Source organism: Bos mutus, chromosome 15, assembly GCF_027580195.1.
Source record: "Bos mutus isolate GX-2022 chromosome 15, NWIPB_WYAK_1.1, whole genome shotgun sequence".
NCBI lineage: Eukaryota > Metazoa > Chordata > Mammalia > Artiodactyla > Bovidae > Bos > Bos mutus.
The window spans coordinates 19,916,540-19,932,051 of record NC_091631.1 but is presented as its reverse complement, the minus strand read 5'-3'; the positions used below and the strand labels follow the sequence as shown (position 1 = coordinate 19,932,051).

Here is a 15,512-nt window from a genome sequence, read left to right as displayed (position 1 = left end):
CATTCACTGATCCTGAAACTCTCCAAACAAAAAGGTCACATATTCTAACATTACATCTTCAGTTCCTCATTAGAATAACAAAATGTAACTAGCACAGTACCTGGTGCTTATAGATTCTAAATAAGTTCTTGGTTTAAAGAAAAATAATGTGTAGGAAAAAGCGTGCACAGATTATGAAACATGTAGGATGGAATTATGTATTTGAGCTCTAAAATCAGACTCGGCGATTAACTGACATGAATAGAGTCACAAAACTAGTGACAGTCTGGCTGATCTTCAGGCTCCACATTTAATGCTCTGCACTATGCTGCAATTGCTTCCAATTTTTGAGAACTCTTTTCAGGTGTTTTTAACCATTTATTGACTCTAAGCCTAAAGATTTAACTGTGTAGCCTCTTAAAGCACCCACCAGAAAGGTGACCCAAAGCACCTTCCTTGTGTTTTTTTTACAGTGATATAAACTTGAACTGTAATTTTAAATTTCTTCAGATTTGCTTGAAGTTGGGGAATCTATTTATTTGACTCTAACCAGCTTATGCTAAAAATTAGTGTTCATTAAAATGATTGAAGTAAGTATCAGTTTGGGGATATTTTGAAATATATTTTGCACATATACAGTTAATTCTCAATTGCACAGAAGTTGAAGACGTTCTTATAATAGGAGTTACTACATTTGGAATAATAAAATGTCCAGAAATATTTTAGTTGTTAACTTCCTAATGGCATTTTTATATTTTGATTTTCTATTTTCTGTGGCCCTTTGGAGCAAACCCTATACATGTGTTAATCATTAAACCATTGTTTGAAAGTGAAACATTTGGCTGCTAATGTGTATACATAAAAGTAAAAGCAATTCAGATTATACTGTGGTTCTGAAATGTTATCTGACTCAAGATTGTGACAAGTCTAATATAATCTTAGAGTGATAAAATGTAATGATAATAGGATGCTGTGACATCAGAATGATGAAATTATACTGTGACATTGTTGTTGCCTAAATATATTCTGTAGTTACTGCTTAACAAGTAAATATTGCATTGTTGCTGACATACACTGCAGTGATATTTTACTACTGCCATTGTGACATTATTGTAATTTTAAGAGTAGATGCAAAATATATTTGAAAGGCGTAAAATAGACGAATTGAATGTTAGTTATTTGACGATATACTAATATTTCCATTGCTTACTCCAAAGTGTTTTATAAATTTGAGACGTTTCTATTACTGCGTCTTAACTTTCATGATCTAATTGTATTAAATACTTTTATTCTTTATTTTATTGTTGGATATCGATTTATATTTCCCAAGTTGACTAATTTACATTCTGGGATTTCCTAACTCAGTTTCTCAACTGTCCCTTTCCAGAACATTTATGTTGTTATTTGAGGACACTGTGTGTAAATACTTCATTTTTCTTCTTCCAAGAATTTCCAAGGAGGTTATATAGTAGATAAAAGATTCTGGCAGAATTTTTCTTTTCCTTGAATATAAAATAGTTGATTTTAGGACCATATTGACTAACATAGAGAAATTATCTCCCAGGCTCATCCTTCAAAAAGATATTTGAAGGACAGATGACTTCTCGGTTTTAACTGGATTAAACTCTGTGGTGTTCAGAATTTATTAAATTTTGACAGACAAGTGAGTGGAAATAGGAATTGGGGTAAATAATAATCCAGGAAGACTGCCCTGAAGAAGCTTGAGGGTAGCTACCATTTTCAACATTGCCTTGAAAAAGTAAATACTGGTGGGCATAGTCCTTTCCTCCTCTAGATTTTAATCTGGCTTCCCTGATAACTCAGCGGGTAAAGTATCCACCCGTGATGCCAGAGACACAGGAGAAGCGTGTTCGATCCCTGGATTGGGAAGATCCTCTGGAGAAGGAAATGGCAACCCACACCAATATTCTTGCCAGGAGAATCCCATGGACAGAAGAGTCTATTGGGCTACAGGCTATGGAGTCTCAAAGAGTTGAATACCACTAAGCACACACACATCTTAATCTGGAGTATGGGATGATATACATTAAGCTTGGGCTGTTTATTTAGTATAATCCCGGTTGTGATATTTTAACAATTGATACCTGTACATTTAAAGCAAATGCCATTCATTCCTTTGCAAAATTGTTTCATAAAATTTAATCAGCAGAGCCATTCTCATTGTTGATGGCTTTTCTGTTTTGATTCCCATGTTTGCCAAGCCAATAACTGATAACCAAGAGTTGTTAGGATGTTTCTTACCTATAAAAAGTAGACTTGTTAATCATATAACTGCAACTTAATTTGAAGTGTGGCATTAATTAGGTAGTTAAGGATATTGCTATGAATGAAGGATATGGCTGTTCCATTGCATTTTCCCTTCAGTGGCTTTAAGATGCCTGTTTTGCTTCTATAATTTTAAGCAAAACTACTGATTTATAGAGAGCATTGAAAAGAACTAGGATGAAAGACTTCTCTTTCCTAATTTTTATTTCTCTTCCCTTTTACTTAAACTTTTAACTTTGAAAAAGGAGTTGCCCTTATTGTAAAACAAGATATCACTTATGGACCTTCATATTCTAATATATTAATTTGACCTTGTTTACCCTAAATGTATAGCTTAATTAGAGATTTGTTTTGGGAACTGTGTAGGGATTGAATTTTCTCCCTTTAAATTAATATATCATTGTCTAACTATTCACATGATTTTTTAAAAAAATCTTTCCTTCATATTTAAAAAAGTTAAAAAATAGATATTGACACTTAAAATCTTAAATCTTCTAGTGTTTCTTAAGCTTTTATATTTTTTCTAGTTTTAAGACAAAATACTGTCACTTTTTTAAAATGTAAAAGCTTGATGAATTTTATACTTTAAGACATCACTTGAAAAGTATTTTCAAGCTTTCAGACTTGTGTAAACTTACGAGTTGATAAAATATTCTCCCATATTTTTTTAGTAAGCTGGGGATGAGCTTAAATATACTTCTTAAAGTGGTCTAGAGGTAAAACCAAAAATTTATTTTTTTAGTGACCTAGAATATTGGCGGTTTATCTGATATGATTAAAGGGAAGACGAGGCATTGAACAAGACCATTTTTGACTTCTTTGTGTGTGTGTCCACCTGCGCAGTGTATCATACTTAATTGGGAAACTATTTCTTGATCTGTTCTCATTATTTTGCTATGAATATCATTCACAAAAAGCATTTATTTCTCTGAGTATTCCACTTGGAGGCCTTATATGAATTCCTAAGACAAGTTCGTTCTTACGCTGTTACTTACCTGTCAGACATTTTAATGTACTATTGGGAAATGATATTTCTGTTTTAATTAGGAACTATTAGTGTGAAATCTGTGCTGCTCTTGAAATTGCTAATGAATTGCTGAATTTAAAAACGTATTGAAAGCTAACTTTTGTTGACTCTATCATGTCAAGCATCTTGTGTTTAGCCGGTTAAGCTTTTCAATTTTGAGTAGGGAGAATGACTGCTAACTTATTAAAATTTCCTCTAGTTTAAAATATAGCTAGAATCTCAGTATATTAAGTGAGATATTTCACAATACCTTATACAGAGTATTTGGGGAAATGTGGTCTTACACACAGTAAAATGAAGTTTGGAAGAATATAGGAACTTTACAGCTATATGCTGGTGTGTATGGTCATGTCAAAATCACTTTACCTCATATACATAGAATAAAAGCTTGATTTATAAATAATAAGGTGGCTTCTTCTTATTTCCCATGACTAACCTTCCAAATGACCAGCTTTACTAGGGCCAATTCAAATTTGAGTCTAGTGAATTTATATAATATAGCCCGTTAGAAAAAAAGTAAGTTGCCTTTTTGTAAGAGAAGCCCAATAGAATATTAATTTGGCTGATAAAAATTATTAAAATGTCCTCATATAATCTTGTTTTAAGTAATGTTTACATTTTCCAAACATAAAAATTTTCCATATATAATTTTAGTATATGTGATATTTAAAACTTTTGTTTCCTGAATTACCAGAAACAGTGGATTGTTCAACTCAGGTGGAAAACTACCTTCATAGTATAGTCTGATTTGCTGTTTACTGTTAATATAGTAATACAATTAATACTGATAATACATTTATCAAATAAGCTATTTCCTGTATCATGTATTGATTGTTTCTAATCAGAAAATAATTGCCAGAATGGTGAGAGTAGCTCTTACTGTACTTCTTTGGGCAAGACACCTGAGCAAGATATCATATCATTCAATTGGAGAACTATTTCTTGATCAGTTCTCGTTATTTCACTGTGAATATCATTCACAAAAAATATCTACTTCTCTAAATATTCCACTTGGAGGCCTTATATAAATTCCTAATTTGAGAAGACATGACTATAGACCCAAAGAAGTTTAGATAACAAATCTAAATCCTTCCTATAAAGATTAAGTTATGGAAAAAAACAGCTAATTTTTTTTATAGTAGACTAGACTAGAAACTTGGAATATTGTTATGTGCCTGTATTATTTCATCTCAAATACACAAAATGATAATTGCTAGCTAAATATTCTTACATGTGAGGAAAAATAGTGAAGAGTTGGGAAGTATGATGTAAAATATTTAAAATGGATTAAAAAGTTAATATTGGTCTATATGTAGCACAAACTGTAAAACTAAATATTTACTCTTCTCCCAAAGAGAACCTTTTTTCTCTCATCTTTTATGGTTGTTATCATCACATATGTTTCAGTTTATGTTAAACTTTTAGTTTAACCAACATTTGAAGTTGTCCTGTATAGTCTGGTATGGCTTTAAATGCTAAAATGAAGGAATTATCTCATTATCTCAATGTGAAGTTAAAATACATACTTAATTCTATAACATGACCATTTAAAATATGTAAATGTATTTGTTCCTTTTAAAAATTGTTTTCTAACAATTTTGAATGCTCTGTTTGTAGTCATAAAGTCCTCAAATGTTGGATTGTATTAAGTGTGCAGGCAGCTTAACAAATTTCAGATTCTTTGAAACATAGCAGTTATTTATGCTTATTTGCAAGGCAAAAAATAAACAGTCATGAATTGTTCATACTAAGTTTTTCTATGTATTGTTTGTCACTATAAAACTTTTGGGGAAGAGATTCTTTATTATATTTTAAATGTTTTGCAATTTTGTAAACAAAAAAACGCTAGTAATATTGTCTTCAGTTGTCCAACAATTTTTAGTTTCTTTTTAAATTAATTATACTTTAAATTCATTTGATTCTTTGTGTATACATTTTTAAATTTTTAAGTGAACTTGTTAGCATTTGCACAAATGGTTTTACAAACAAAGTATCAGTTGTCAAGTGGTTGAATGTCTATCTTTCTGATGTTCTAGTTTCTTAAAACTTGATTTTAAATTGATTTTTAATAAAGCTCTATTTCAGTTATATATTTATGATCATATTACCCTAATTCAAATATAATAGCATTTCTAAATATATTTAGAGTGTGTTCAGATTTTGTGTGTGTTAATAATAATCGGAAAAGAATTCGTTTTAACTGTCAGGTTTTTTTCTCCAAGGTTTGTTAAATTTGAGAATAAAAATTAAAATGGAATTTCTGTTGTAATAACCTTTCTTTCTGTGTTGTACTTTTGTTGTAGTTAAGTTCCTGTGCACGTTTGGGTCTCAGCTATTGAGCTAATTTATTAAGAAGTGCTAAATATAACATTAAAGGAATGCTTAGCTGGCTGTGTTGAATGCTGCATGGTCCTATCACAGGAGAAAGGAGGATAGTACAGTATATTATGAAAGTAATTGTAATGTGTAGTGTATAATTACATATAGTATGTAATTATTTCATAATAGCACCTTAAGCCAAGTATTGCAAAGGTAATTAAAATGTTGTTCTCAACTACAGTTTTGAAGTTACTGAAGTACCTGTCTTTGATAATGCCTAACTTTTATGCTAAAGATAATATGAAAAGGTAGATTAATTTGTCCTTCATTTTGTTTCATTTCCAGGTGGAGGTTTGGCCGTTGGAACAGTTCTTCTAATTGGTTAGTATAGCATACATACTTTGCTCTTCCCAATCATAGTTTTATGTTGTGCGTAATGATTTTATGGGTTTGTCTGTTCTGAGATTAATTCTATAACACTCTTCAAGAGTTAAGGTAAATTAAAGAGGAATTGCCTTATGTTTAATTTACTGATTTAGAAAAATACATGTGAAAATATAGCTCTTGTAATTAAAAAGTGTTCACAGTGCCTTGTCTTCCATTTGTTTTAAAAAGATGAAAATAATGCCAATAGATTTTTTGGGAGAATCTCAGTATTTAGAGTGGAATTGTTACAGTGATTTATTTGATAATTGGATGTACACATAAGCCCATTGTATATATCACAGATTTTTACCTTGTCTTCTTATTCAGAGAAAAATGACAAGGATAAATCACATTTTTGTTCATCTTTAAACCTTCCATACATCTTACTTAAAAATACATACATAACCCAATTTACCTTTCTTTTACGTTTAGATCACAGAATGTCGGAATTGAAATAAATCTTGACAGTTACGTTATCCAGGTTCCCACCTGGCCATGAAACACTTTTCAGATACCAAACACCATTTAAGTACAGATGATCTAGTTTAACAGCCTTCCCTGGTGGTTCAGACAGTAAAGAATCTGCCTGCAATGTGGCAGACTCAGGTTGGATACCTGGGTCGGGAAGATTCCCTGGAGAAGGAAATGGCAACCCACTCCAGTATTCTTGTCTGGAAAATCCCAAGGATGGAAGAGCCTGGCTACAGACCATGGCACCTCAAACGAGCTGGACACAACTGAACGACTTCACTTCGACTTTATCTACTTTAAAGGGCTCACTACTTCACCAGGCAAACCTTTGTTATTTGAAAATGTATGATTCACTAGAAAGTTCTTTATGTTAATGTTTAATTTGTATGCCTGTGATGAGTTTGTTGTTCCTAGTTTTTTGTCCTCTAATACTCTTTCACCTGACACTTAAAATATTTTAAAATAACAATTTAATCACCTCAAATCTTCTCCAGACTAAATAGACATAGTTTCTTACAATGGATTTTATGCATTGTGGTTGTCACACTGCTCATTCTCCTGGTTATTCTCTTGTCACACCTTCTGCTCTAGCATTCTTTTTGTGCACAGAACTGAATATATGCCAGATTTAGTATACATGCACGTGTGTTCAGTCATGTCCAACTCTTTTTGACCTGCATTGACTGTAGCCCACCGGGCTAGGCTGTCCATGGGATTATTCTAGCAAGAATACTGGGGTGGGTTCCTGTTTCCTCCAGGATATCTTCACTACCCAAGGATCAAGCCCACATCTGCTGTGACTTCTGCATGGGAAGGCAGATTCTTTACCACTGAGCCACCTGGGAAGGCTGAATTTAGTATGACCTATGCTTAATTCTAGAAGTGGTGGGAACTCAAATATTTCTACCTAAGTAATATACATGGAGGCATTTAGCACCTTGCTCTTTCTACTAAATATATGTTAGAAAAAAAAAAAAAAAAAAACGTGGTCCACTGGAGAATGAAATGGCAAACCACTTCAGTATTCTTGCCTTGGGAACCCCATGAACAGTATGAAAAGGCAAATAGATAGGACACTGAAAGATGAACTCCCCAGGTCGGTAGGGGCTCCATATGCTACTGGAGAAGAGTAGAGAAGTAACTCCAGAAAGAATGAAGAGGTGGAGCCAAAGTGGAAAAAACACACTGTTCTGGAGTGACTGGTGATGGAAGTAAAGTCCAATGCTGTAAAGAACAATATTGCATAGGAACCTGGAATGTTAGGTCCATGAATCAAGGTAAATTATGAGTGGTCAAACAGAAGATGGCAAGAGTGAACATCAGCGTTTTAGAATTCAATGAACTAATTGGACTGGAATGGGTGAATTTAATTCAGATAAAGGTTTTATCTACTACTGTGGGCAAGAATCCCTTAGAAGAAATGGAGTAGCCCTCATAGTCAACAAGAGAGAGTGCAGTGTCAAAAATGACAGAATAATCTCAGTCCTTTTCCTAGGCAAATCATTCAGTATCATAGTAATCCAGGACTATGAACAACCACTAATGTTGAAGAAGCTGAAGTTGACGGTTCTATGAGGACCTACAAGACCTTCTAGAGCTAACACCAAAAATAGATATCCTTTTCATCATAGGAGACCGGAATCCAAACATAGGAAGTCAGGATATACCTGGAGTAACAGGCATATTTGTCCTTAGAGTAGAAAATGAAGCAGGACAAAGGCTAACAGAGTTTAGCCAAGAGAACACACTGGTCATAGCAAACACCCTCTTCCACCAACACAAGAGATGACATCATGATGACACATGAACATGACCAATGGTCAGTACCAAAATCAGATTGATTGTATTCTTTGCAGCTAAAGATGGAGAAGCTCTATACACTCAGTAAAAACAAGACTACGAGCTGACTGTGGCTCATATCTTCAACGCCTTATTGTAAAATTCAGACTGAAATTAAAGAAAGTAGGGAAAACCGTTAGACCATTCAGACATGACCTAAATCAAATCCCTTATGATAATACAGTGGAAGTGACAAATAGATTCAAGGGATTAGTTTGATAGAGTGCCTGAAGAACTACACACGGAGTTTCGTGACATTGTACAGGAGGCAGTGATCAAGACCATCCCCAAGAAAAAGAAATCCAAAAATGCAAAATGGTTGTCTGAGAAGGCCTTACCAATAGCTGAGAAAAGAAGAGAACTGAAAGGAAAAGGAGAAAAGGAAAGATATACCCATTTGAATGCAGAGTTCCAAAGAATAGCAAGGAGAGATGAGAAAGCCTTTCTCAGTGATCAATGTAAAGACATAGAGGAAAACAATAGAATGGGAAAGACTAGAGATCTCTTGAAGAAAGTTACAGATACCAAGGGAACATCTCATGCAAAGATGGGCACAATAAAGGACAGAAATGGTATGGACCTAACAGAAGCAGAAGATATTAAGAAAAGGTGGCAAGGATACACAGAAGTCTACAAAAAAGCTCTTGATAACCCAGATAATCACGATGGTATGACAGACATCCTGGAGTGTGAAGTCAAGTGGGCCTTAGGAAGCATCACTACAAACAAAGCTAGTGGAGATGATGGAATTCCAGCTGAGCTATTTCAGATCCTGAAAGATGATGCTGTGAATGTGCTGCATTCAATATGCCAGTAAATTTGGAAAACTCAGCAGTGGCCACAGGACTGGAAAATGTCAGTCTTCATTCCTATCTCAAAGGCAATGCCAAAGAATGCTCAAACTACCACTCAATTGCACTCATCTCACATGCTAGCAAAGTAATGCTCAAAATTCTCCAAGCCAAGCTTCAACAGTATGTGAACAGAGAACTTCGGCATGTTCAAGCTGGATTTAGAAAAGGCAGAGGGACCAGAGATCAAATTTCCAACATCTGTTGGATCATGAAAAAAGCATGAGAGTTCCAGAGAAACATCCACTTTTGCTTTACGGACTATGCCAAAGCCTTTGACTGTGTGGATCACAACAAACTGGAAAATTCTTAAAGAGATGGAAATACCAGACCACCTTACCTGACTCCTAAGATATTTGTATGCCAGTCAAGAAGCAACAGTTAGAACCAGACAGGGAACAACAGACTGGTTCCAAATCGGGAAAGGAGTATGTCAAGGCTATATAATGTCACCCTGCTATTTAACTTATATGTAGAGTACATCATGTGAAATGCCAAGCTGAATGAACCACAAGCTGGAATCAAGATTGCCGGGAGAAATATCAGTAACCTCAAATATGCAGATGACACCACCCTTATAGCAAAAAGCAAAGAGGAACTGAAGAGCCTCTTGATGAAAGTGAAAGAAGAGAGTGAAAAAGCTGGCTTAAAACTCAACATTCAGAAAAACAAAGATCATGACAACCAATCCCATCACTTCATGGCAAAGAGATGTGGAAACAATGGAAACAGTGACAGACTTTATTTTCTTGGGCTCCAAAATCACCACAGATCGTGACTGCAGCCATGAAATTAAAAGGTGCTTGCTCCTTGGAAGAAAAGCTATGACCAACCTTGACAGCATATTAAAAGCAGAGACATTACTTTGCCAACAAAAGTCTGTCTAGTCAAAGCTGTGGTTTTTCCAGTAGTCATGTACAGATGTGAGAGTTGGACTATAAAGAAAGCTGAGCACCGAAGAATTGATGCTTTTGAACTGTGTTGTTGGAAAAGACTAGTGAGAGTCCCTTGGACTGCAAGGAGATCCAACCAGTCCATCCTAAAGGAGATCAGTTCTGGGTGTTCATTGGAAGGACTGATGTTGAAGCTGAAACTCCAGTACTTTGGCCACCTGATGTAAAGAACTGTCTCACTGAAAAGACCCTGATGCTGGCAAGGATTGAAGGCAGGAGGAGAAGGGGATGAGATGGTTGCGTGGCATCACTGCCTCAAAGGACATGAATTTGAGTAAACTCTGGGAGTTGGTGATGGACAGGCAAGCCTGGTGTGATGCAGTCCATGGGGTTGCAAAGAGTTGTATGTGACCGAGCAGCTGGACTGAACTGATATTTTAGAAATCAGTCCATGTGCATTCTTATAAGTATCCGTCATTTTTCTTGACAACTGAATAGGAATTCATTGTATGGATGTGCCATAATTTTCTTAAATTTTTCTCTACTGATAAGGTTAACTCATTGTCTTCTGTTACGAACAATCCTATTGTACAAATGTTATATATGTAAGGTTTGCATGTATGTATAAGTATCTATAGAATAAGTTCTAAAATATAGGCTTGCTTAAGAGAAACATGTGAAATTGTATTAGTTACTAGATTGCTCTCCCAAGAGGTTATACTACCTGATACTTGAGTCAGCTGTTATAACTAGGTTACCTTCACCCTTAACAATGTTGTACATTATCAAGGATTTTAATCTCTATCAGTCCAGATAAGTGAAAAGTGGAGAATTGCATTTCTTGATTTGAACTGGAAATTTTCTCTTTAATGTACAAAAATATAGTGAGTTATTGTAGTGGTTTAAAAAATATGCAAGTGAATTTTTATCCTTTTCTCCAGGGAAAACATGTGTGAATGATACTAAAATCCAGTGATGATTGATAATCATTCAAACAGTTTTCATTGAACACCCACTTGCATGCTACATTCTGGGGTTAGAAATATAAATGAGTTATTCTCTTTCCCTAAGGAAGAGATATAAGTAAAGCAAATAATTATAAGTTAATATGATATGTTTCCTGTTAATATATTTTATGGTTGGTTGTAATTGTACAAGGAATTCCTGTTGATTTTTGTATATCAATCTTACAACCAGCACCTTTTGAATTATTTATAGATTCACTTGAATGTTAAGTAGGCAGTCATCTTCTGCAGTGAAAGTGCTGCACTCGATATGCCAGCAAATTTGAAAAGCAAGAGAGTTCCAGAAAAACATATATTTCTGCTTTATTGACTATGCCAAAGCCTTTGACTGTGTGGATCACAATAAACTGTGGAAAATTCTGAAAGAGATGGGAATACCAGACCACCTGACCTGCCTCTTGAGAAACCTATATGTAGGTCAGGAAGCAACAGTTAGAACTGGACATGGAACAACAGACTGGTTCCAAATAGGAAAAGAAGTACATCAAGGCTGTATACTGTCACCCTGCTTATTTAACTTATATGCAGAGTATATCATGAGAAACGCTGGGCTGGAAGAAGCACAAGCTGGAATCAAGATTGCCGGGAGAAATATCAATCACCTCAGATACGCAGATGACTACACCCTTATGGCAGAAAGTGAAGAGGAACTAAAGAGCCTCTTGATGAAAGTGAAAGAGGAGAGTGAAAAAGTTGGCTTAAAGCTCAACATTCAGAAAACGAAGATCATGGCATCTGGTCCCACCACTTCATTGGAAATAGATGGGGAAATGGTGGAAACAGTGTCAGACTTTATTTTTGGGGGCTCCAAATAACTGCAGATGGTGACTGCAGCCATGAAATTAAAAGACGCTTACTCCTTGGAAGGAAAGTTATGACCAACCTAGATAGCATATTGAAAAGCAGAGACATTACTTTGCCAAAAAAGGTTCGTCTAGTCAAGGCTATGGTTTTTCCAGTGGTCATGTATGGATGTGAGAGTTGGACTGTGAAGAAAGTTGAGCACCGAAGAATCGATGCTTTTGAACTGTGGTGTTTGGAGAAGACTCTTGAGAGTCCCTTGGACTGCAAAGAGATCCAACCAGTCCATTCTAAAGGAGATCAGTCCTGGGATTTCTTTGGAAGGAATGATGCTAAAGCTGAAACTCCAGTACTTTGGCCACCTCATGTGAAGAGTTGACTCATTGGAAAAGACTCTGCTGCTGGGAGGGATTGGGGGCAGGAGGAGAAGGGGACGACAGAGGATGAGATGGCTGGATGGCATCACCGACTCGATGGACATGAGTTTGAGTGAACTCCTGGAGTTGGTGATGGACAGGGAGGCCTGGCGTGCTGTGATTCATGGGGTCGCAAAGAGTCGGACACGACTGAGCGACTGAACTGAACATCTTCTGCAAACATTGGAGATGTTATTTTGTAACAGATTCTGGTGTTTTAAGAGTGAGTGCATCCATAACAAACAAAATGAATATATGGTAGTGGCTTTCAAACCAGGCAGTAGGCAAAGGCTACAAGGATTTCGAGGAGTATATTAGAGACTTGAGTCACTATAAACAGATTGTTAGTAGAAATCTGTAGTTTGAGGACACTGCCAATGAGAATGAAAAGGAAGAAGATGCGTGTTACTGAAAGCTGGAGGAAGGGGATACTGGTTGTACAGTGGCAGAAAGCTTAGTGGTGACATTGGCAGTTACTTGAAAACAACACATGGCTAATGAAGCTGGTGATCTAACTGAGATTTTTTTTTTTAATAATAAGTAATAATGGAAAACTCAGAATAACTAAAGTACAGTGACAGATTTTTTTTTTAAAGTCTATCTATGATGAAGAATCAGTTCACCAAGTATTATACTAGGTATTCAATAACTATTTATTGAATTAATAATTGAACAAAACAGTACAGCAAGTATAAAGCAAAGGCCCCCTTTGTAGAGTCTAGTCTTTCCATAAAGCTAATATTCTGAATCATCTCATTATTGTTTTTGCACTACTATCATTTTCTCAGTGTATAAGATTTTTAAAGATATCTATAATTTAAGTAGGAGAAGGCAATGGCACCCCACTCCAGTACTCTTGCCTGGAAAATCCCGTGGACGGAGGAGCCTGGTAGGCTGCAGTCCATGGGTCGCTAGGAGTCGGACACGACTGAGCGACTTCACTTTCACTTTTCACTTTCATGCACTGGAGAAGGAAATGGCAACCCACTCCAGTGTTCTTGCCTGGAAAATCCCAGGGACAGGGGAGCCTGGTGGGCTGCCGTCTCTGGGGTCGCACAGAGTCGGACACGACTGAAGTGACTTAGCAGCAGCAGCAGCATAATTTAAGTAAACTTAGATTCATGTTGATATTTGCTGGAAACCAGTGCAATACTGGTCGATGTTTGGTAGAAACTAATGCAATTTCCCTTCAATTAAAAATAAATTTAAAAAAAATTTTTAAGTAAACTTAGTTTTATTATGTTACCTTGTTTTGTTTCTCAGAAATCTTAAAATTTGAAAGCATTTTTACATTTCTACATTTCTTTGAAAGATTAGATTAGCAGAAGGAGTCTTATCTACTAGGTTTTCTGCTTTTCTCCATTTTCAAGTCAGTACAATATATACAGTAGATGAACTCTGCCTTAAGAAAGGGTAAATGGTCTAAATCTCAGCCAAGTGTGAAGATTTAAGGTCAGAGGTAAGGAGCTTAGGTCATTACTGTATGGTTGTCACTCAAAGATTTTTTTAAATTCTACAAATAAGGAAAATTCCTTATAGCTCAGTTGGTAAAGAATCTGCCTGCCCCATTCCGGAGACCTGGGTTCAATTCCTAGGTTGGGAAGATCCCCTGGAGAAGGAATTGGCAACCCACTCCAGTATTCTTGCCTGGAGAATCTTATGGACAGAGGAGCCTGGCAGGCTATAGTCCATGGGGTCGCAAGAGTCGGACACGACTTAGCGACTAAACCACCACCACCACCACCACAGTATGAAGATGATTTTCATTAATTAATAACTTTTCACTATAAGCTGTGAATAGTCTAATACCAAAACAGTTATGTGTACCAGTGTGTACATGCACATGTGTGGGGGGTAACAGAGAAGTGGGTTTACAGTTTCAGAAGCAAGGTAACTGAGGAAACTGGAGACAGTGAGCACTGCCAGAAAACCCATGATAGGTCCATTTAGACCTTTGGAAGGCAACAAAATGAATATGAAGGCCATTCTCTGAGGAATAACTGAGGGACTCCTACCTGTACTTTGAAAACCAAATATAGAGTTTTATTAAAACATGTTTCATTCTTTAGCACTGGAAAAGGTTTTGAGATGTTTTATGTTTAGATAGCTTTCTGACAGTCTGGTTCACATATAAATTTGGCACACCTGAAAAGTATCAAAAGTGAAAGCATAGCATAAATATTTAAAGTTCACACAGCTTCTTTTTACATAAAGGATCTTGAACTATATGTGCAGATATGAAGCATCAAAGAGATTGAATAGAAATCAGTAAAAAAGATACAAGTTATGTGACATTTAAGAATGCCTTATTTTGCATCTCTTAGATTAATTATGTAATTCTCATTCTAGAAATAAGAGATGAGTGATATGCTTTTAAACAGTGAATTACAACTACCTATGTGTGTACTTCTGTGTTAGTTACCTATTTCTGTGTAACAATATTAACAGAAACTTAACTAGCTTGAAAAGAATGCACATTTATTATCTCACAATTTCTGGGTCCTCTGCAAGCAGACAGTCTAGGAGTGAGTCAGGGCTAGGTTCACTGAAGGTTTGGCAGAGGATGGATCTGTTTCAGTCTCCCAGGGTGATTGACCACATTCATTTCTTGCTGTCAGCCAGAAGCACTCGCACAACATGGCATCTTATTTCTTCAAGACCAGTAAGGGAGCCAGTCTCTCAGTGTGACAGGTGTTACAGTTTTATGTAACAGAAGTGATATACCATCACCTTTGCCATATTCTTTGGGTTCAAAGCAGGTTAGAGGTTCCACCCACATTCAAAGAGAAGAGCTTACACAAAGGCACATACCAGGGAAGAGGATCATGGGGATCACCTTAGAATCTGTCATACTTTTCCTAGTTTTAATTTGTTATTATTTCATACAATTGCAAAAACTAAGCAGTCCCAATATATCTCTCACAGGATAGTATAGTATTTTTTCATCAGTTGTCTTCAAGCTCTTTGAATTTGCTGAGCTGTGTTTTCCTTTTCATCATGTAATAAATTCTGAGCATTTTCCTTATGGTGCATAAGTTGGTTAATGACAACCTGTTGCCTGGAGCTTTATCTAGAAAGGTTTATTGAAACATAATCATACTGTATTTATTTACACATTCTAACTTTTTTTCTTTTTCACTTACAAGGGCAGAGCTAAGTAGATTCAACAGAGACTGTAT

At 35.8% G+C, this 15,512-nt stretch overlaps 2 protein-coding genes across 3 annotated transcripts in view; one reads left to right on the top strand and one right to left on the bottom strand.

Annotated features, from left to right (window-relative positions):
* The window catches only part of IMMP1L (inner mitochondrial membrane peptidase subunit 1), a 478,402-nt gene that overhangs the window by 83,813 nt on the left and 379,077 nt on the right, over positions 1-15,512 (bottom strand). The gene's annotated exons all lie outside the window — the stretch shown is intronic.
* ELP4 (elongator acetyltransferase complex subunit 4) overlaps positions 1-15,512 on the top strand; it is a 255,269-nt gene that overhangs the window by 1,641 nt on the left and 238,116 nt on the right. For both annotated transcript variants that reach the window (XM_005890864.2, XM_070383610.1), the window contains exon 2: positions 5,957-5,992. In XM_005890864.2, the coding sequence (XP_005890926.2) occupies positions 5,957-5,992 (36 nt within the window). The remainder of the gene's footprint in view (positions 1-5,956; positions 5,993-15,512) is intronic.